Below are 22096 nucleotides of genomic sequence, written 5' to 3'. Positions count from 1 at the left end.
TGTCCTCTTCTGAATCCTGTGGGCACAAAGCATGAATGCAGTGCACATACACACATGCAAGCAAAGCACTCATGCACTAAATCTCAACATCCACACACAAACTCAAATCTTATTTAAATTACAGAGCAACTATTCTAGTGGAATGATAAATACCTGGAAATAATGATGTTAAAGTACATTTTTATGTAGTATAGCACAATCATTTAAGAGAATAAACTTTAGGCACTGAAGTTTTAAAGATGGAAGAACGCTGTTCTCCAACGACAGTATGGTTGCAGCCATCAGTGTCAGAGCCCTCATGATTACCCACACAAGACCCTTGTAAGATTGGGACCACTAATATTCCCTCATGTGGGGGAGGGAGCTCATGAAGTGTGTATGGTGACACTTAAAAAAATTCAGGGGGCAGGACTAGAAAGATGACTCAGTGGTTAAATGTGTATTGTGTGTTGCATGGGACAATTAGAAGGAGGGTCACTCCAGAATGTAATTCAAGCTCTCTAGAAGCAGAGAGGTCCAGCCTCTGATGGGCTGAACCTCCAATCACTGCTCAGAGCGTATTTATCGATTGTGACACAAAGTTTGTTTGGGGGGTAAAATATGTTCCTCATACCAAAGCCCCTTTGATCTATTCTCAATTTTCTCTGAAAGAAATCATCACAACCCACAACTCTGGTCCTTATTGTGTGTCGCTTGCAGTACCCAACAATGCAAGATGTCCCAGGTGTGCCAGGATAGCCTTGTGACTAAAGTCATTCGATGGATGGAAAACTCTCTCAGAAAAACAACTCTATGGATCATAGAAAACTGTAGCGTGAATTCTAATTGATCTTAATAGTAAAGATCCAGAGTCAGATACAGAGGTTAAAGCTGAAAGATCAGAGAAACAGAGCAGCCAGCTACTAGTTTTTAGCTCTACTGAATTCTCAGAGGGGCGATCCTGTCTCTAAAATCCTCAGACCAAATGCTCTGAGCTCCTATCTCCTCCCACCTTACATTCCTCTCACGACCCAGGCATATCAGTTCTGTCTCCCCCTCCCAGCTCTGGAGTCACCAGGAAGGAGCCGCACTCAGCACTTTAACTCTGAGAATGAGCATGCAGCACATAAACCCTTTTTATCTAAGTAATAGCTAAATATGCCATGCAGAGCATTGCATGGCCTAGAAATATCTCTGTGTGTGGCAGCAGGAATCCACCATGCTCTCCTGCCTGTGCACTCCCAGCAGACATGATCCCACCACCTGCCCAGGCAGGGGATGCTGAGCTGCAGGCATGGTCTCAGCTACTTTCCTCCTAACCCCAAGTGGGCATACAAGCACCTGGGCCCACAAACCCCATTCAAGTGCTCCATAGCCAAACCTTCCAAAAGAGTCAGAGCCATTTGTGCTGGCAAACCAGGAAGCCACCATTTTGAAACCATGCATTTTTTTTTCCACTACCACTGTATCAGGAAGACCTCTCTTAAGGGAGCTGCTACAATCTGCCAGCTGAAAAAGAAATGCAGCTAAACTTTGTTTTATTGTGTCTAGAATTCCCTTCCAAATGTTCTCAGGTTGATTGTGGTTATAGTCTACCACATTGGAGCGCCAATTTGTTGTAAGAGGCCACTTGTTTGTTTCCAGCTCCTCAGCCCCAAAATAATCACACAGGAACCTTATTATTTGCAATATTGTTTGGCCAATAGCTTAAGCATATTTCTGGCTAACTCATATCTTAAATTAACCCACCTCCATTAATCTGTGTATCACCATGTGGTTGTGGCTTACTGGGTAAAGTTCTGGCATCTGTCTCCAGTGGGGCTATAGGACTTCTCTCTGACTCCACCTTCTTTCTCCCAGCATTCAGTTTAGTTTTCCCCACCTAGCTCTGCTCTACCCTATCACAGGCCCAAAACAGCTTCTTTATTAACCAGTGGTATTCACAGCATACAGAGGGGAAACCCACATCAGCTCATGGCTTTTATCTCTCCACCTGCATGTCCTGCTTCTCCATCTCCTCTGGTATCTCTCCTGCACCTAGATTCATCTCCTCTTCCTTTCTCTCTCTTCCCAGAAGTCCTGCCTAACTATTGGCCATTCAGTACTTTATTAAACCACTCAGAAGGCACCTTGGCAAAGACACCTATTCACAGTGTACAAAAAGGTTATTCCACAACATTGCAGTGTGATAATATTTCCCATTCTTGATGTGGGAAACTTTTTTAATAAAAAGTAATTGCCCCCTTAAGAATTCCCAAACTCACCAGATCTGCTGACTTTTCAGTTTGTCCACAGCAGCAACAACAGAGTTTGGGGGGAGGGCAGCTGCAGTGGCCATGCTCAGTTGGGGGTGACCAAAGCAGGGTGCCCAGGTAGCAGGGTGGGACAGGCTGCTCTGTGCTGCATGGGCAGCATGTGCTGCATGGGCAGGTGTAGGTGGCTGCGGCAGAAGCAGCCCAAGCAGGACAAACAGGTGTGGAGGCAGCTGAGATGGTCTGGTGGTGACTCAGGGAGCAGACCGAGGGAAAACTCACAACCCACAGAGAGGAAGAGTGAGCTTCTGAGCTGCCTGAGAAGTGGACGTAGGGGGACGCTCAGAAGAAGCCCATGTGGTGTGTGCCTAGAGAATATGACTGTGGGACATGATAGCAGAGTGTCACGGAATAGGGGAAACCCAGCAATGGACCTAGTCAGGTGTCCTTGAGCGGGGTGTACGCGGTGGTTTGAATAAGAGCAGACTCCTAGGACTCATATATTTGAACTAGGGAGTGGCATTAAGAGGTGTGGCTTTGTTTGAGGAGGTGTGGTCTTATTAGAGGAAGTGAATCAAAGGGGTGGGCTTTGGGGTTTCAAATGCCCAAGCCAGGTCCAGTGTGGCTGTCTTCCTGATGACTACTGGTCTGGATGTAGAACTCTCTGCTACGTCTCCAGCACCACGTCTGCCTGCGTGCCACCATGCTTCCCACCATGATTACAGACTAAGCCTCTGAACTGTAAGCCAGTCTCAATTAAATGTTTTTCTTTATGAGTTGCCATGGACAATATATAATCTGAGACAATGTGAGGAAAATAATTCCATAATAGACTGATATATATGGCCAATAAGAACATATGATTAATGGGTGGAGGAGGCATGTAGGTACTTGTGCTCACAAATTACCACCAGAAAAACCAGGAATGCTAAATATACAGAGCTAGCTGTCTCTTCAAAGGGAGAGATAGATGTATAGCCTGTTTTCTACCCAGAAGACAACCTGGTGACCTCTGCCCTATGTGTATGGTCAGGCCATACTGGCTCCACCAGCCCCTTATCTTGAAATTGTTTATCTCACTCAATCTACAGTGCTACCCTTCCCCAGCCTGCCACGGACCGGCTCAGGGGAGCCACTCAGACCGTGGGAGAAGCAGGCAGGGTCTTGGTAACAGGAAGGCACAAGTTCGGCGAATGACAGACAGGCACAACACACAAGAGAGTGGTTGGAATCTGCTGTGATTTTACTAAATTCATGTTTTCATTATATAGTAATCAAACAAAGAACAAATCAGAAGGTCATGTGTCATCAGTTGGCACAGTATGAAAGCTTCTTTTAGTCACATCAGCGATATTTAAGAAAAGTGTATTATCAGGAACAGGTGTTAGACATAAAGCATCCTTAGAAGAGGAAATCTTGTCCTTGGGAACGTAAACCTCAGGCAAGTGGTTTCATCTTATGAATAGAAAGTTTCTGTCTCATTATCGTTATCATGGCCCTTCCTCTTCCTAACCCTTTATTTCATCTAGTGACCAAATATACCTAATCAGTTCTCTGCACCTGTTGAACTATACTTTTTAGTACCTTCTTATGCAGCAGACACCATGGGGGTTGGGATCTAGCAAGCCTATCCATAAAGTTCAAAGTATAATATAACAGTCTTTGTCCATTAACATTATCCCATCTATTCCCTTGCTCATCATACACCCTGTGTATGACAAAGGTTCTGCTGTAGTCTTATACATTCCCATACTGTGCTTCCTTATCTCAGAGCTGTTCCTGAAGAGAATGATCCTTATCTTGTATATATAAAGACTATCATTATTATGAAAGAATTTGTGCAAAGCTCATATTCCATATAGCCAGCTACTTGAGAAACCCATCTATGCCTCAGCAGTGGCTGGCTAATACCGGGCCATCTGCCATTGACTTCCAGGAAGCCTAGGCCCATAGGACATGTAGCTCCCGTCCGGCATAATGACATATGTCATGTCACACAGATGACACTGGAGTTGGTGTGGCACCAGCCCTATCATGAGCTTTTTCTCCTGAGCCCGTTTAATCTATAGAACCTGTCCTTATGGAAGATGTCACTTGTGCTTGTTACAAGAGTCAGCTTTGTTATGCACACAGGGCTGAGTTACTCATCACCAGGGAACTCTTCAGAATTGTGTGATACTTAAATACACCTGAAATAAACTCCCTGGTGCCAGACTCAAAGTCTGGCCCAATGTGACTACTGAGTCGTGTTGAGATGAATTTCCTGCCTACCTCTCACAGATGGATGCTCTGCTGGCCATGGTGTTTGCAGACCCCGCCCCCAAAACACACACACACACACACAGTTGGAGATCCAGGTTCCTATCATTATCACTAACTAGAAGACAATAGAGGAAGGACTGGCCTGCGAGGGATGGTATGTAGCTCTCCAGGATGGATGGGACTGTGCTCATAGAAGAATTAAGAAAGAAGTTGGAGTTGGGGGTGCTGGAGAGATGGCTCAGTGGTTAAGGTCACTGACTCTCTTCCAGAGGACCTGGGTTCAATTCCCAGCACCCACATGGTGGCTCACAACTGTCTGTAACACAGTAAGACCTGACACTTTCACACACAGACATACAATGCAGGCAAAACATCAATGCACATAAAATAAAAATAAATAAATTATTCAAAAAAGGGGCTGGAGAGGAGACTTAGTGGTTAAGAGCATGGTTGTGTAAAGAATTCAGGTTTGCTTCCCAGCAAACCCACACAGCAACTCACAACTGTCTATAACTCCAATTTCAGAGGATCCAACACCCTCTTCTGGTCTCTTCTGGCACTCCATGCATGTGGCAAAATATCCATACACATAAAACGAAATAAATAAATCTTTAAAAATAAAATAATTTTTAAAAGAAGTTATTTTAGCTGCATCCTCAGGACTGGTACAAGGACTTTAATGGCTTTTCTGGGGCCTATTGTAGGTCATGATCTTTGTGAGGCAGGAGAGGTTCTGACAGGTCAGAAGGATTTAGATCTGATGATTTAGACTGACGTGTAAGTAAGTCTTATGAAGGGCTCAAGCCATCATCAATGGGAGCCTTTCTCAGTCTTATGTTCATCTTTGAACACCAATACAGCAGGATTTGTGCTGAGGTAAAGTTGGAAATGAAAAACGTGACAGAAAGCGCTAGAAGACTTGAAAGCCTGAAACGAAGTTGGTGAGTTTATAAGGGATAGGTGCCAGCTGGTGCCACTGCAGTCCATGACCAACTCTTGCTGCATAGCTTTAGTGAAGTCTTAATTCAAACTTATTTTGTTCCTAAATATCTTCTTTGACCAGGTATGGTGCCTCACACCTTTAATCCCAGCACTCAGGAGGCAGAGGCAATCAGATCTCTGAGTTTGAGACCAGCCTGGTCTACAGAGCGAGTTTCAGGACAGCCAGTTGGTAACCATTATTGTTCCTGTAGATGCATATTCTAGTAAATACATCTTCTTGTAGAAATACAGATATAACCCTGCCCATCTCTATTTCTTTGCTAAATTCAACTACCATTATACATTTACTTTACTACCTAGCCCATGACCTCACAGTGTTCAATACCCACCCAGCATCCATAAACATTTACTAGTCTAATCACTTCTGATCCACAACCTGTGGATGTCATTCTAAACACTAAAGATCTTTGAATGCCTCTAGAAAAATCCCTCATTTTCAAGCACTTATAACAGACAAATATCTCCTTTCATGGAAAACCCGCTATAAAAAGTCTCAATTTAGAAAGATAAATTCTTTTCAATTAGAAATCTAAGTATTTGATATGGTATGTTATGTAAGGGTTGAGTAGGAAAGTTTTATTCTGTACTCTCAGTGCTAAAAAAAAATGCAATCACTGTAATATATAGAATGGTTCACAGGTCAGTCTTCCATAGCCAACAACTCTAAGGCTTTTTTTTTTTTAAAGAAACTAGCTTAATTCACTTGAATTAAGTCTGGGAAAAATAGTCACTTAGGAGATACATTGACTTTAGAACAGTAATGAAATTCTACTCAAACTGATGTATAATAGACAACAATATGTGCTGGGTGTGCAGACAATAGGGCTACTGAAGAGTGCCTAGAACTTGCTAGTCAGCTATAAAGTCCAAGGTTACATTTTCTGGGTGAGCAGACCAGTTTCAGTGTAGGGGGAGGGTGGGAAGGTGGGCGTGGGCTGTGAAGAGTTAGTAGGACTGTACTGGCTAGTTTTATGTCAACCCGACCCAAGCTAGAGTCACTGGAGAGGAGGGAGCCTCAACTGAGAAACCACCTCCATAAAGCTGGGCTGCAGACAGGCCTGCAGGGCGTCTTCTTAATTAGGGGGAGAATGGGAGAGGATAGGGGAGGTCCCAGTCTGTTGTAGGTGGTGCCACCCCTGGACTGGTGTTCATGGGTTCTACAAGAAAGCAGGCTGAGTAAGCCATGGGGGGAGGGGATCCCTGAAGGTGTCATACCACATGAAGAGAGGAGAATGAAGATGTGGGTTGACGTTGTCTATGTGGATCAGACCTTGGGGAATCTAATTCCAGGTCATTCATTGCCAGCATATTTAAAACACAGCACAATTTGGGAAAAGATTTCCAGGCAACAATTAGTCCAACCAGTCCAGTTCGAGGTGTACAATAAAGTTTAAGGTGTGACTACATAGAAACTCTAGTGTGGTCTCTGACCAATAGCACAGAGATCCACAGGTCATAAAGTACACGCGACATCTCCCCTAAGGATGGGTCTAGGGAGGGAAGAGTCTGGGATAATTATTCTGGGGAATTTGGGTAAGGTCTGCCTCTATAGCAAAAGGTGGCTGAGGTCTGCCTCCACGGAGCAGAAAGGTCACCAGGTCGTTAAAATGCACTCTCAGCTTTCAGAATGGAATGCAGGTAGTTAAGTGTTAGCTCCTCCATTAATTAGTACTTCTCTGTGAATACAAGCACCTCTGCTTCCAACAATACTGAACAAGCCAGTAAGCAGCAGCCTTCCACGGCCTCTGCATCAGCTCCTGCCTCTGGTTCCTGCCCTGCTTGAGTTCCTGTCTTCATGGCCTTCGGTGATGAACAGTGATGAGGAATTGTAAGCTGCCTCTTCCTCCCAACTTGCTTTGGTGATGGTGTTTCTCGTAGAAATAGTAATCCTAACTAAAACATAAATCTTGATAGAAAAACTTCCATAAACTTCTTTCTCTTCAATGAAAACTTATCTCACATCTTACTATCACTAAAAAAAAATTGTTGGGGCTGGAGAGATGGCTCAGAGGTTAAGAGCATTGCCTGTTCTTCCAAAGGTCCTGAGTTCAATTCCCAGCAACTACATGGTGGCTCACAACCATCTGTAATGAGGTCTGGTGCCCTCTTCTGGCGTGCAGGCATACACACAGACAGAATACTGTATACTTAATAAATAAATATTTTTTTTAAAAATTGTTCTTAAAAGTCCAGCCACTTGAGCTAACTCACAAAGAAAGAACATGTTATCTTCCTTTTCCCTCAGAGTATTGGGCCTGGCCATGCCTCAGTGTCTATCTAGCCAACCCTGGCACCTAACAGTGCTTTGACCTTATCAAACCCTTTCACCAATTGCATAAGACCTGGGCGCCCTTGCCACCAATGAATTTTAATAACATTCCAATGTGATATTATTATTATTCTCTCATTCAATACATGCCAATAAAAGTTGCCTTTCTCCACTCCTCCCATTCCCACCCCCACCACTCCTTTCCCTAGATCCACTCCTCCTCTGTTTCCTTTCAGAAAAGAGCAGACCTCCCAGGGATATCAACTCAACAAAGCATAACAAGTTACAATAAAACGAGACACAAACCCTCATATCAAGCTGAATGAGGCCATCCAGACGGACGGAAAAGGGTTCCAAGAGCAGGCAAAAGAGTCAGAGACACCCCCCGCTGGCACTGTTGGGAGTCCCACAAAAACACCAAGTTAACAATCATAGCATATGTAAATTTATAATCTTTAAATTCAAAGATAAGAAAAAGTTTACACTTTAGACTTTACACTGCAGTGTGAGCATTTGTCTTAATTACTGTTCTATTGCTGTGAAGAGGCATCATGACCAAGGAAACTCCCATAAAAGAAAGCATTTAATTCAAGACTTGCTTACAATTTTGGAGACTTAGTCCATGATCATCATGGTGGGAAGCAGACAGTAGCTGAGAGCTTTATATCCTGATCGGCAAGTAGCAAGCAAGAGGGCAAGAGAGACACTGAACCTGGCCTAGGCTTTTAAAATCTCAAAGTCCATCCCCAGTGATATGCCCCCTCCAACAAAACCACACCTCCTAATACTTCCCAAGCAGTTCACTACCTGGGGACCAAGCATGCAAACATATGAGCCTATGGGGGCCATTCTCATTCAAACCACTGCACCACTGGAAAGAGAGACACTCTTGGGTTTCTTCGCAATGGATATTTACATGTTCCTCATTGCTCAAAAGATGCAATTTATAAGGCTTAACAGTTAAGTAGAGTTTAAAATTAAGTTTAAAAATTGATTTATTTATTTATTTCTATTATAAGAATCTCCACTGGGTCATGGTAACTCATGCCTTTAATGCTAGCACTCAGGAGGCAGAGGCAGTCAGAGGTAGGCCAACCTGGCCTACAGAGTCAGTTACAGAACAGCCAGGGATACACAGAGATATGCTGTCTTGAAAAGTAAAAAAGAATCTCCTTCTGCAGTTAAAATGCCTGGTGGTTTTATGAGGGAATAAGAGCTGGCACAGGTATGGCAGGTAGGAGCAGTCCGTCCTCTTCCTCAGCCCCTCCTTCTTAGCCTCAGGCTTGGTAAGCAGTGCAAGCTGCCATGATCTTCAAGATCTTGAGTCAGAAAGATGCAGAGCAGACCGCAGGACTTCCCCAGGATGGGAAAGGTAGTGTCTCATAGAGCATGACTGTAGACTACTGTAGACTCTACAGAGCTAGGCTGTGCCTCCTACTCACACTGTCAGTTTCAACATTGCTTGTTAGCAGAAATGATCCGTTCAAACAAGGGGTCTTTTCCTGCCATATTCGCCTGTGTTGGTGTTGGTTTTGTTTTGTTTTGGTATTCCATAGTTGCCGAATTCCCACTGACATGTTCTTAGAATGATCAGAGGTGGGTCTTCAGCCATCTTACCTATCATCAAAACATTCTGTGACATAGATGGCATTGTGCCAACCTCTGAGCATTTCCCGTATTTAGGAAGATACCACTGAGCCCCTGGTACCAGAAGGATGCAACTAGAAAAACAAACAAAAAGTTTAACTGTAACTCACCTCCCAGCTCATTTCACTGAGATACAGCTCAGTCTACAGAAAGTGTTTCCTAAGCTCTCTTCTATCCCTTCTATAAATTCTGAGAGCACCAGGCGGAAGATAGAAGACTGAAAATGGCTCTCTCTTCAGTTTGGGCCAAAACCATAAATGAGTCCTTTTTTCACATTTTACCTCAACGTGAGCAAGCAGCCAGACCCTGAGCCAGAGCTGAAAGGCTCTGGTCAAGTGTTCTTTAAAAACTCGCAGAACTGATATCCGGGGAACTGGGACACAGTGGTCCCTTTTCAGTGCCTGTGGGAGCCCCCAATTTTATAACGCACAATGACTCCAACCCAGCTGGCCTCGGATCCATAGCTCAGAAGAAAGTATAAGATCAGGTAAGAGTGTGCCAGCCTTGGCAGGCGCATGGGAACCAGCTGTAAACTGAGAGAATGAGCCATCCCAGACCCTTAAAAGATGCCTCATGATAAGACTTCAGGAACACACATTCAGTGGGATTTTGATCTCAGCACTGGAGTCCAAGCTGGGAGTGAAGCTCAGGGGATAGAGTGTTTGCTTAGAAATGATGTCTAGAAAGTTCATTCCTCATCCAGAAAGGCTAGGTGGGAGCCATCGCAGACAAATCTCTCCAAAGTGCTGGGAATTCCACATCACAGCACAGAGCCAGCCCACATCATGGGAACATTGTCCTGTGTTTGGATTTATCTGAGAGGGGCTTCCTCAGATGAAGTATACTTGGTAAGATTTTCAGAAATGTTGATTTTTTTTTAATTTATTCTTAGTGAATAAACGTTTGTTTGAGGAGCAACAAAATGGATAGGCCTAACCTCTAGTGATCCCTGGAGAGACAAGAATCCAAAGCATACTAAAGTGGAAGTGAGTTTAGATCTAGGGCAAAGATTAATCTGAACCTGATGAGACCTTGATCAATGCAGTTGCTTCATTTCCACCGTGACCTGAAACAGCAAGCTCCTACCGCTCCCCAGAGTTGACTGTGCACACTACTGTCTGTTCATCACTCACACCGTGCCCAGCAAGCTCTTACTGCTCCTCAGAACCGACTGTTCACACAGTTGTCCAAAAACACAGTCGGGACAGTGACTTCAAATCAGCCATGAGGGAATTTTTGCACCACAGAAATTGGCAAATTCTACAAATCTGACTTCGCCATCACTACCACCTTATCCCTAATTCCAAAGCAGATCATTAAACAGCCTACTGCTGCTATCTTAGAAGTACCAGGTCCAGGATGTGCTTGTGAAAAAAAGTCACAAAACTCACTTTTGAGTTTCGAACTGGGAATAAACCAGGCAGGATAACAAACTAAATCTGAATTAGATGGAAGTTTACAGTTGAGTCATCTCGTCACTGGTTTCACTTTTCCAGCTTGCTTTTCCAAAGAGGTCAAGGTTCAGGCTTTCTTTACTCTGACCTGAGGTTTTGGGGTGTGTGTGTGTATAGGAGAAGGGTCTGAACCATGTGAGGTACCTCCCTGGACAGCCGACCACAAGCCCCAGGAAGGACCCCACTTTTCAGAAAGCATTCAGATGTGTGTAACTGTAGACAGAAACAACGGTGGAAAGTGCGAGGGTGGCTGCCTGTGGCCCCATTCTCTCTCCTCCGAGATAGCCTTCCTCAGCTCTCCTCCTCTCCAGCCTTCTAATTCAGAGTCTCTTCTCTCCAGACACCGTCCTGGTTATCTCCACTGTGCAGTCCTCCAGTCCACTAAATCTGCTTTTCAAATAGCTCAGGTGTTATCACAGGATTTATTTTCTCCATCCTGAATATTCTTCCTTCCCAGCTAGGAAATCGAGGTTGGTCACCTCAACTCCTTGGCTCCCTGCAGCACATGGCCTGCCAAACCTTAGTAATTATAAACTCAAGAAAAACAAAAGTTACACAAGAAAGGGAATAGCACTAGGTATGTGGCAAGGCAAAGAACAAAGTTACATAAGCATAATTATGCAAATATCTGAAATTTTATTTAACCAGACTTTTATCGCTGACAAATCGCCACAGAAAATCAACTTACAGGAGGGAAGATCTATTCTGGTTCAGAAATTTCACATCATGGCCGTCTAGTTCCATTGTTTCTAGATCTGTGGAAAGGCAACGGTGTGATGGAGCCAGCCTGCTTTCCTCATGCACCTTGGAACAGAAAAAGAGAACTCAAGAGGCCAGGAACAAGACATGGTCCTCAGGATGTAGCAACAAGAACTTCCTATAATTAGGTTTCACCTCCTAAGTGCCATTTCCTTCCAATTCTTCTCAAATTATGAATCCACTTGTCAATTAATGCACAGATCCAATCCCTTTCCAAAAAGCACCACCATTAAATGTTGCTGCAATGGGACCAAACCTTCAATGCTTGAGCATTTCAGACTCAAACTATGACATTTCGTTCTTGGCTCCCAAAGGCTCATTTGACAATGCAAAATTTGTTCAAAGGCTTTATAAGAGTCCCCAAAGTCTTAGTAGTCCCAACATTGCTCAACATTCAAGTCCAACATTTTTTCTAAGACTCAAGACAAACTCTGAGCTGCAAACCCATGTAAAATTAAAACACATACAATGGTGCGATAGCCACCTAGTGAACATTCCCATTCAAAAGGAAAAATAGGAGTAGCAAGAGGGATTGGACTAAAGCAAGACCAAATCCAACAGGGCAAGCATACATCCAAGTAAACTCTTTCTTGAACCCATTTTCTCCATGGTTGGTGTTTTGTGTGGCTGACAAAATGGCACTGTTTGGTAAGGAGACAAACCTTCACCATCCATACTAAATCACTTCGATCTTTCAGGAGCTGGCAAAATATCATCACCATTACCCTGTCTTTGAACAGTTCTGGTTTTCAGAACATGCTTTGTTTTAAGAAGTTTAAAACCAGAGCTTTTTGCTGAAAGCTGGAAGCTTTGCTGGGTTTAATAGTACAGACTCATAATCCTAGCTCTTGGAAAGCTATAGCAGGAGGATCGTGATTTCAAAGACAACCTGGGATATATAGCAATACCCTGTCTCAAGAATGAAAGAAAGAGGGGGGAAGGAAGGAAGAGTGAAAGGGAAGGAGAAGAAAGAGATTTTAATTCAATAGAAAACACAGCACCCCCCAAAAAATTCACAACCTTGCAGGTATTGTTTGAACACTTGATACAGTCTAGGGATCTTACTAGGGTTCATTTTCTCTGCCAGTTAAAGAATTAAAATTCAGGAAAAATCTGGATGGGGCACAACATGTGGCAACAGAGAAATCTTAAACATCTGAGACAAAAGCAGGTGTTTAAACAGTGAACAAAATCAGCAGTAGAAAAAGTGATTATGGAGGGCTGAATAAACACATACACAGCAGACATACAGAGAAAAAGACCCTCTGCAAAGCAGATCAAAGACTGTGAGCCCCTGTAAAATTCAAAATCCAGGCAATAGATAGATAGATGATAGATAGATAGATAGATAGATAGATAGATAGATAGATAGATAGATAGATAGAGCAGGCACATAGAAGACATTCTCATCCCAAAAAGGGAAACTAGGAGTAGAAAGAAAGCAGAAGCTTCTTATGGGCTGGCGGTTGAACCGCCTCTGAGAGCTTTGCTCCTTCAGTCTAGGGCAGGTCAGTTTGCAGACAGATAACATAATGGACTGTGATCCTTGGTCTGCAGCTGTGACATGTCAAGCCCCAGCCTCGAACTCCTTGAACCAGCTCACCAGCAGGAATTGGTGGAAAACAGAGACCCACAAGGCCTTTCATTTAAGCTGCCAGACTTTCATCCCAAGTCAGGAAGATGCCAGCCATCTTGGAAATTCATCACCTTTATAACCTAGGCAGGGGCCCTCTCCTTATCTGTCTGTCTACCAGGGAGTCTAATCCCTAGTCTCTCAAACTCACATGAAGTGCCAGAGTTTCTAGCCCTGCTTGTGTGGCAGGGCAAGACAAAGCAGAGAGGATCCACCATCTTGCATTTTTGCTGAGGTTATTTCAGGTTTATCAAGATTTTGAGCTCCTTGATGGAGAATCCCCCATGAAAAACTGCTCAACTCCATTCTAGGACCCAAGGCCAAGAAGTCTTAAGATAACTTAAATCGCTTGCTTGTGCAAACCTCCCCCTGCAAGTCCTGAGAAAGATACCAGGATTTGGTCTTGACCTTTAATAGCCCCTTGGTATAAATGTTTGAGGCCGCGCTTGGGTCCCTAAATGCCTGTGTAGGCCCAGCCAGCTGGAATAGAGACTGAGTGGTCATCTCTGGCGGGCTCCTGTGGTGCTTGTACCTCGCAAGGCCTCCACTGCCTGTCTCACCTCATGTCAAGCGCTGTCTGCTGCCTTCAACCCTTCCCTGGAGTTTCAGTGCCCACAAGGTCCTCTCAGTGATCTCCTGTACCCTCTTAACCCCTCCCTGACTCCTATCACTAGCCAAGAGCCAGCAAGTAGAGGTCCCCACTGTGCTAATTCTTGCCTGGGACACAAGAGGCACGTGTCTAAGGCTGTGAACTAGGTTTGTTGGTTATTGTTTGGTTTTGTTTCTTTGTTGAGTCCCCAGATCATGCCAGAGCTTTCAAAATCATGCCACAGAGCACATCCTACAAACACTCCATCAACACTCTCCCACTGAGGGACAGATGTGAAAGGTCTCAGAAATGGGATCCAAGAGGAACAATGAGACGGGTTGTTGGGAGCATGGAGTTTATTAGAAGCATTGCCATGGACAGACAGACAGTAACAGAATGGTAGGAGCTCTGAGGAGAGTTCAGGGACAGTGTGGCAGATTCTTCTCAGAAGTACAATTGGGTCCAGGAGACAGAAGTGGGGTCCCTTCTTCAGGGCTCTTTGGAAGAAGAAGCATTCTCAGCATGAGGCAGTAGCCAGATTCTCTTATTTCCCTACGGACATCAGGGAAGGAGAACGGGGAGCAGGGTCTGTGGCCATCCGTAACCTTTGGATGCCTGGGGCCTGCAAATTTCCCGCAGTGCTAGAGAGTCACAGTGTTCTCAATACGGTATGTAGGTGGGGAGGGGCTGCTGCAGGGATTGTAGCTTGGGCTGCCGTCCAATCTGGATTCTAACATAATGGACTGTGATCCTTCTGGATATTTTCTTGACTTCTGCTCCCAACAAGGTAGGGCAGCTCTCTGAGGCCCCGAGTTCCCCGCACTACTTGTTGGAGCACACCCAGTCCTCCTGCCCGTTCATGCTCGTGCAGCATCTTCCCTTCCCCAGCTCTGGGCAGGGCTCCGGGACCAGCTAAAGGCCCCAAGCTTGTGGGTGTTGGACCAGTCCAGCCTTTCTTGTGCAATCGTCCTCTCTCATCATCCTCTCTCCAGTGGGCTCTCCGTGCTAGAAGAAAGCCTGCTTGCGTCAGAAGCACCTGGTGAGAGGTGATTTCACCATCGGCCAGGCACAGCTGCCTGGTGCTCACTTGTCTTCGGGAATCAGCCTCTATATCTATCCAAGCAAAGCTGGGATCCTGACACTCAGCCATGATGAGGAGCGGCTTCCAGAGGGTGGCAAGACTTGCCCACCACAGAGCTCTCCTGAGAACCCATCTCCTGCCCAGACTCCACCAGGCCTCAGCATTCGGATCATCCACAGACTCCCTGGTAAGTTCCCAAGGAGTCAGACGAGCACCCTTCCTCTCTAAGGGTGTAGAGCTCGAACACCCTCGATTCTCTTTGCCTGCCTTATTTCTGGGCTGATACAGAGCTGTTTGGGTTAGCAAAGGGAAAATGCTTTGGAGTACTTACTAAGCCATATCTCAGAGTAAATCTAGTAGGACAAACCCTGGCCCAAATCCTGTGTACCCGCCAGCAAATCTCTTATAGGGTTCACACTGCCACAGATAAGTAGGGTATCCCCCGACAAAAGCCTGTCGGCTTGCTTATTACCCACAGAAGAGACTAATGAAAGACATATGGCAGATGGCCACATAGCCCCTGTCCCTGGCCGTAATAGTACAATTCCTTGGGGCCTGAAAGCATTTCAAAGAAGCTGCCAAACAGGCCCATAAGTAACTAGCCACTCCTCTGCACCGTGTGGCTGGAATGGCCAGCTCTCATCCCCATTCCAACATCCCCACTTTTTTAACACCCCTAGGTATCTCCAAACCCCTACAAGGAAGATGGGCTCTTTCTTCGGGTAACACTCCATCAGACAGGACTCAAATGCCCCAAACCCAGACACAGACTAAATGATGGACCCATGGCCCAAGAACAATCCCCCACCTTCCAAGATGTCATCATACCACTCTGATTTTTCTTGCCTAGGTTGAAAGATTCTGTCCAGAGAAAACAGATTTAAAGGATTATGCCCTTCCCAACTCCAGCTGGTGTCCAGATATGCTGAGCCTGTACCAAGAATTTCTGGAGAAAACCAAGTCAGGCGGGTGGATTAAAATACCCTCCTTCAAGTCCAACAGAGAACATATCCAAGGGCTTAAGCTCCCATTAGGGCTGGTAACTGACTCAGGTAAGACCAGTTCTGAAAGGGTTCAGAAGCACACACACACACACACACACACACACACACACACACCTTGACCCACCCATCCACACCTCCATCATCCCCCACACACCTCTGCCAGCCCCACACATACACACCTCCACACACACAAACACCCCTCCAAATACATACCTACACACACACACACACACACACCCATCCACACCTCCATCATCCCCCATACACCTCTGCCCATCTCACACATACACACCTCCACATACACAAACACCCCTCCATACACATACACCTATACACACACTTCCTACCCACAGTGGGGGACCCTGCCTGAAACCCTCAGTGAGTTCAACTTGCCGCCTTTCTCTGGTTTGAAAACATTCAGGAAGACTAGTCATGGTGGCACACAAATTCCAGCACTCAGAAGGCAGAGGCTGGTGAATGTGAGAGTTCGAGGCCAGCCTGGGCTACAAGGCCACCCAGGACTACATAGGAAGAATTTTTCTCCGAAGGGAAGAGGGAAAATATTATCAAAATAAATTGTATGACATTCCACAAGAAGCAGTACAATAAAGAATGTTGAGACATTCAGGAAGGAAATTCATGAGCCCGCAGACTGGGGGCTGTGCTTCCTGCTCTCCTCCTCCTCCCCCTGCAGACTGGCTGTGGATGGGAAGCCTACCCGCACTGGTCTCTCTGCCTGGCTCCTTTACTTGGTGTAAAGGGAGCACACCCGAGTGGCAGCTTTGCTTCCAGCTGAAGCCCAGCTGGAGCATTGCCAGTACAGGGTTCTGCTCTTCTGGCATCTCACCAATGGCTCTTCCCTCAGCTAGCTTTGTTCCAGCCCCTCCCTCCCATCCTTGTAAAATCCCTTGGGCTTCTCCAACCTACTACAGGTCTCAGCTCGCCACCTCTGCTCAGCTAGGCAGAATGGTACCTGGAGACATACAATGAATTTGATTGACAGAGCTGCCACCTTTACCCTGCCCTGCTCTCTGTCTCTGTCTGTGTAGGTGTGTGTGTCTATCTGTCTGTTTTCTTTCCTTTTCATTCATGCATGTGGTGCTTCTCAGTAGTGAATGAATGACATAAGTAGTAGGTGACCTTTGAACCCATGGTACCAGCCAAGCAGAGGCACCAAGCCAGGCATGGTGCCTACCCTTAGTCCCAGCAGAGGCAGGTGGATCTTTTACGTTCGAGTCCAGTCTGGTCTACAGGGTTAGTTTCAAGACATCCAGGGCTACACAGAGAAACCTGTCTTGGAATGGAAAAATTTTTTCTCCGGGCTGAGGAAATGGCTTGGTTGGCAGAATGCTTGCCTAGACCTGCACTTTGTGAGTGTTTATCTCCGCAGGACCCAGGCTCTCTGAAGACAACGGGCAAGGAACTTGTTTTGTCCCCTCCTCCCCTGTACAAAGGCTCCCTAGCAACAGGGGTAGGGTTCCGGTCCTCTCCCCTTGCTCCTGTTGAATTCACAGTGCTGTGCCCTGACAGGTCCCCACACTCTGAGGTGTCTCTGTTTCAAACTCTCCTCTCTCCCCAGACAAACAGGACTGGCGCATCTTTACCAGATGCATCCTGCTGGAAGGACAAGGCTATGAATACGTCATCTTTTTCCACCCATCTGAGAAGAAGTCAGTCTGTCTCTTCCAGCCAGGCCCCTACCTGGAGGGGCCACCAGGGTAAGGCCTCAGACAGGCCAGGACAGATTCCTCACAGATTCGGCTCAGCAGGGTGGGTCCAGCACCCACCAGGCCCTGGAGTCTCTAAAGACCTAAAATGGGGTGCAAGGAAACTTCTTCTCAATGCTGGGCCTGTGAGGACAATCTGAGTTAGCTTCCCCAGATTCCACTATGCATGTATAAAGAATGCCCTTACTGAAGCTTCAGAATGTTCCAGAAACAAAAGTCCTAAGAGGCCAAGAACCTCTTCCCTTCTGAAAGTGAAATCCCCTAGGAGATGGGGTGGAGGGAATGTGGGTGCGTTCCGTCCAGGGGTGCTGAGCTATAAGAAGAGGCAGAGTGGATGATCCAACTCTGAGTACAGAGACGAGATTAATATCCACTGGGTCCCAGGCAATGCAAGTGGGAAGGAGTTGCCCACTGGCTAAGAGCCGCTCTGCAGAACCAGCATTTTGCCAGTGAATCCTTTGTCTGAGTAGGGAACACAGAGAGGCGAGGGCAGGTCTTGGCACCAACTCATTTTCTCTTCACGGCATGAGATGTGGCAAATCGATGAGATAGAAGTTCTTTCTATTCCCAGTACCTGGTGGGGAAATGAAGGCTGAGAGTGTTTTTGCAAGCTGGCCTAGCACACATGGCAGAACCAGGAGTCCAGCCAGGCGGTATGATGCCCCTAAAGCAGTGGAGAGAGCCTGAGGATGCCCCTGCGGCCTTGGCAGAACAGCGAGAGCAGCTGGCCTGAGTCCATGATGAGCCGCACTTTCTTTCAAAGCCCAGATCTGTCTATGTCATTTGCGCATTATCTGAGGGTGCCTTGGTATTCTCCCCTGTCTTAACCAGCAGTGACAAAGCCCTGTCATGAAGTACAATTTGCATAAATGACAATGAAGTTTTCACAAAGTTGAAGTAGAACAAATGTCTGCACGATCACACCAAAGTGGGCTCTGGTGTTTTCCAGGCAGGGCTGCTCAGAAGCCTACCTTGCTGGCTCTTTAACAAGTCATAAGCAAATTAACCTGCCTTGAAACTGTGGGTCCAGCATGGCTGAGTGGCTGGTAGGGTGAGAGACAGCCCAAGCTAAACATGTAGTTCAGACCTCCGATCCCAGAGCTCAGGAGACTGAGGCAGGATTGTCATGAGTTCAAGTCTAGAATAGGATTTCGAGTGAGATCATATCTCAAAAAGCAAAACAATAAAAGACTAATCCAAAGGTTCAGGGTTTTTTCCTTTGAATATACATGGCCTTCTAAAATGTGGCAGATGCAGTCAGCAATTAGGTGATGAATCAGAAAAAAAATTGTCTCTATTAATCTTGTGAGGAAAGAAAATCTCTCGGTGCGGTAAAATAGCTGTATCAGTGAAGCAAAGAGGAAGGACCTACTGAAGCCCCTGGGATGATCTCTGTGTGCCTTTCTTGTTTAGCTGCCTGAGATTGAAGATTCATGTTTGGGGGACTCAGGAGAAAGAGAAAAGCTTGAGAGGTTTTTGGGAGAAGCACCCCAAAGAGGGGATCTTTCTAGTAGCCCTAACCCCAATCTTACTCCCCATCCCGATCTCCAGGTTTGCCCATGGAGGGTCACTGGCGGCCATGATGGATGAGACATTTTCTAAAACTGCCTATCTGGCTGGAGAAGGACTATTCACACTAAGTCTCAACATCAGATTTAAAAAGTAAGTGTGACTCCCTCAGGCCATGGCTGAGGTCAGGGCTCTGTTTTATCATGGGGTTGTGTAAGCTCCGCAAGTCTCATCTGCCAGCCAAGCTTTTCTCTTGTCCTGGGCCAGAAATCAACCTCTGCCATTCAACACCAGGAACCAACAAAACAGCCCCTGAACCTAGGGCTGCTTGTGAGTCCTGGAAGCAGGGTAAGGGAGGGAGGCCAAAGTTGGGAGAAGTACAGAAATGAACTCAGTTGCCCCCTCTTCCAGCTTAATCCCTGTGGGCTCTCTGGCTGTCCTGGACATTCAAGTAGAAAAGATTGAAGACCAGAAGCTGTACATGTCCTGCATCGCCCAGAGCAGAGACAAGCAGACAGTCTATGCCAAGTCCTCTGGTACCGACATCCTCATCCTCTAGCTGGGAAGGGGAGGGAAGAGGAGAGCTAATGATCTGGTCCCAAGCTGGGGTCTAGCCCTGTGAGGGGTGGGACTGGGTACCTGCTAGAGACGTGGATGAAGAGAAAGAGAACAAAATGGAATTGTTTTCCTAAGTGAGGGTTACACGACCCGCACCGCAGGACAGTTTCAGGCGATGGGCAATCTGAGGCAAATGGGCCATGCCCTCAGCACACTCCTGCTGCCCTGGTCCTGACTCTCAGCACTCAGCTCACTTTTTTCTTGCAGGTGTTTTCCTTCAGCTGCAGCTGGAGGAAGAGCCACCCCAGCAGCAATGACTATGCCTTCAGCAAAGTCAATCGTAAGGACTGGCCTGCCTGGGACTTCCACATAACAGGGTCCCCGAGAATCAGGTGGCAGATGCAGAAGAAGGCACTCTTAGCATCCCATAATCAGCCCCAAAACCTTCTATAGTTGGAATCAAAATTGTCGACGGGTCAGAGATGGCTCAGCAGTTAAAAACTCTGGCTGCTCTTTGACTGCCAGCACCGACATGGTGACTCACAACCATCTGGATTTCCTGTCCCAGGGGATCTGACGTCCTTATCTGGCCTCCATAGAGTACCAGACATGCATATGGTACCTTACATGCAGACCAAGAATCCATACACATAAAATAAATTAATTTTTTAAAGTTGTTTTATCAAATTGATTTTTCAATCTTCCAGTGCCCACCTCCCACCAGCACCAACAGAGGACCCGGAGCTCCTGCCAAGTGTGAGGTGTCTGGTCTGCTGCATTGCGAGACAGGGTCACTGACCTGGAGATGCAGCCCAAAGCACCATATCGGGATTATCTCACCTTCCCCTGGCTCCCGTCAGAAGAAACAAATGTACTTCTGCTCCCCCTTCTGTAACTATGAGGTCACCTGGGGAGGGGTGGTCTTCAGGATGTGTGATCTAGAGCAGCTTCGCTACCTAGACAACAAAATGCTAATGATGTGATGTCTCAGTGTTAGAGTGGTTGACTGTTTGAGTTCTCCTTTGTATCATGTTAATAAAATCTTTTGTTACCTTCTCTCCCCAACACACACACATTTACATTGGGTATAAAAGCCATGGAAAAATAAACAAGGGCAATTTTCAGTTATCACTGGAATGCCCTCCCTTCTGTGGTTTCTGTCTTATTATTTTTTATGTATCTGCATATCCTTTTTTTATATTTCTAATTTCCCACACCCCTACCCTGGTCCTTGACACAGACCTGGGTTCCAGGACCAGCACTGCAAAAAATAAAAAGTTAAGTGGGACCAGCTGGGAGGAGGGAAGATGAGATCTTCCAAGCAGAGGGAAGTCTAAGAACAGAGAGGCATGGTGGTGTGAAAGAGTGCAGGGGATCTTAAGGGCCCCAAAGGACTTAAGGGCAAGAGACGGAGGAAAAAGACTGCAGCGGAGCCGGTACAGGCCCTAAATTCAGAATCCTCACCCCAGAGCATGAACTTTGCCTTGTATGCAACAGGAGCCTTAAAGGGTCTGGTGGGGGTGGGGAAGTATAACGTTCTGTGTTTTGTAAAGAGACACTCGAGCAGGAAAGAGCCAAGAAGACCAAAGGCAGAGAATTGGATAGGAGACCCCTGCAAGGCTCTGAGCTGGCCACAGTAGGGGCTGCACGGGTCAGATCCACTGACAGGAGACCTTTGGGGAATAAAAGAAGTAGGACATACACCAATTGTACAGAGTGTTATCATCCAGGCAAATGCAAACCCGGTCCTGCCCCTTGGCAGAGGCAGAGTGACCACACACACACACACACACACACACACACACACACACACACAGGGCAGTACCCTGACTCTGTACGCAGGTGCAAAGCTCCCTTTAAGAGACAAGCTCCGCCCACTCTCTTCCTCTTTCTGCAGTTTTTTTCTGAGGCAGGTCTCTATCTCCGTCTCTCTGTCCCACCACTCCCCCCCCCTTCCCCAATAAACTTCCTTCCCATGTAAGCTCTATCTGATGGTGTGTTCGTTCCCCATCCTGGGAACCACAGTCCTATCTTGCGCTGCATATCATTTCGTAGACTGTATCTGTGAAGGGGAGCTGGCTGGCTGGGGGTTCCCAAGTGGCATTCCTGGGAAGGAGAAGAGAGCTATGAACAGAGGTGGCGTGGCACTCGATGTATTCTGCACTGGGTATGAAGTGCTCAGGGAAACACCAGCAAGAACCAGGCTACTGAGCAGGGAGAGCCGCCTGGAAGTGGCTAATGTGGACTGGAAGGACAGAATCAAGAGCAACGACAGTGAAGTGCTGAGGGAAGAACAGAGGAAAGTCAAAAAATGGCCCTAGGCCCACACTACAGCTTAAAATCTGGCGGAAGACCAATGACTAAAGAGACT

General features: G+C 46.3%; 1 protein-coding gene across 1 annotated transcript in view; it reads left to right on the top strand.

The window, feature by feature from the left end:
• The window catches only part of Them5 (thioesterase superfamily member 5), a 48370-nt gene extending 27541 nt beyond the window's left edge, over positions 1-20829 (top strand). Inside the window, exons 2-8 of the mRNA XM_050124565.1 lie at positions 14839-15114; positions 15778-15979; positions 17511-17649; positions 19210-19320; positions 19579-19703; positions 19993-20065; positions 20433-20829. Of these exons, the coding sequence (XP_049980522.1) occupies positions 14995-15114; positions 15778-15979; positions 17511-17649; positions 19210-19320; positions 19579-19703; positions 19993-20042 (747 nt within the window). The 5' untranslated portion in view covers positions 14839-14994 and the 3' untranslated portion in view covers positions 20043-20065; positions 20433-20829. The remainder of the gene's footprint in view (positions 1-14838; positions 15115-15777; positions 15980-17510; positions 17650-19209; positions 19321-19578; positions 19704-19992; positions 20066-20432) is intronic.
• The last annotated feature ends 1267 nt before the right edge of the window (positions 20830-22096 follow it).

The sequence above is a fragment of the Alexandromys fortis genome, unplaced genomic scaffold (genome assembly GCF_014885135.2).
Source record: "Alexandromys fortis isolate MF-2015 unplaced genomic scaffold, M_Fortis_MF-2015_v1.1 scaffold_218, whole genome shotgun sequence".
In the NCBI taxonomy this organism is placed as follows: Eukaryota; Metazoa; Chordata; class Mammalia; order Rodentia; family Cricetidae; genus Alexandromys; species Alexandromys fortis.
Note: the sequence above shows the minus strand (reverse complement) of the source record. Positions and strands in the feature narration are given on the sequence as shown.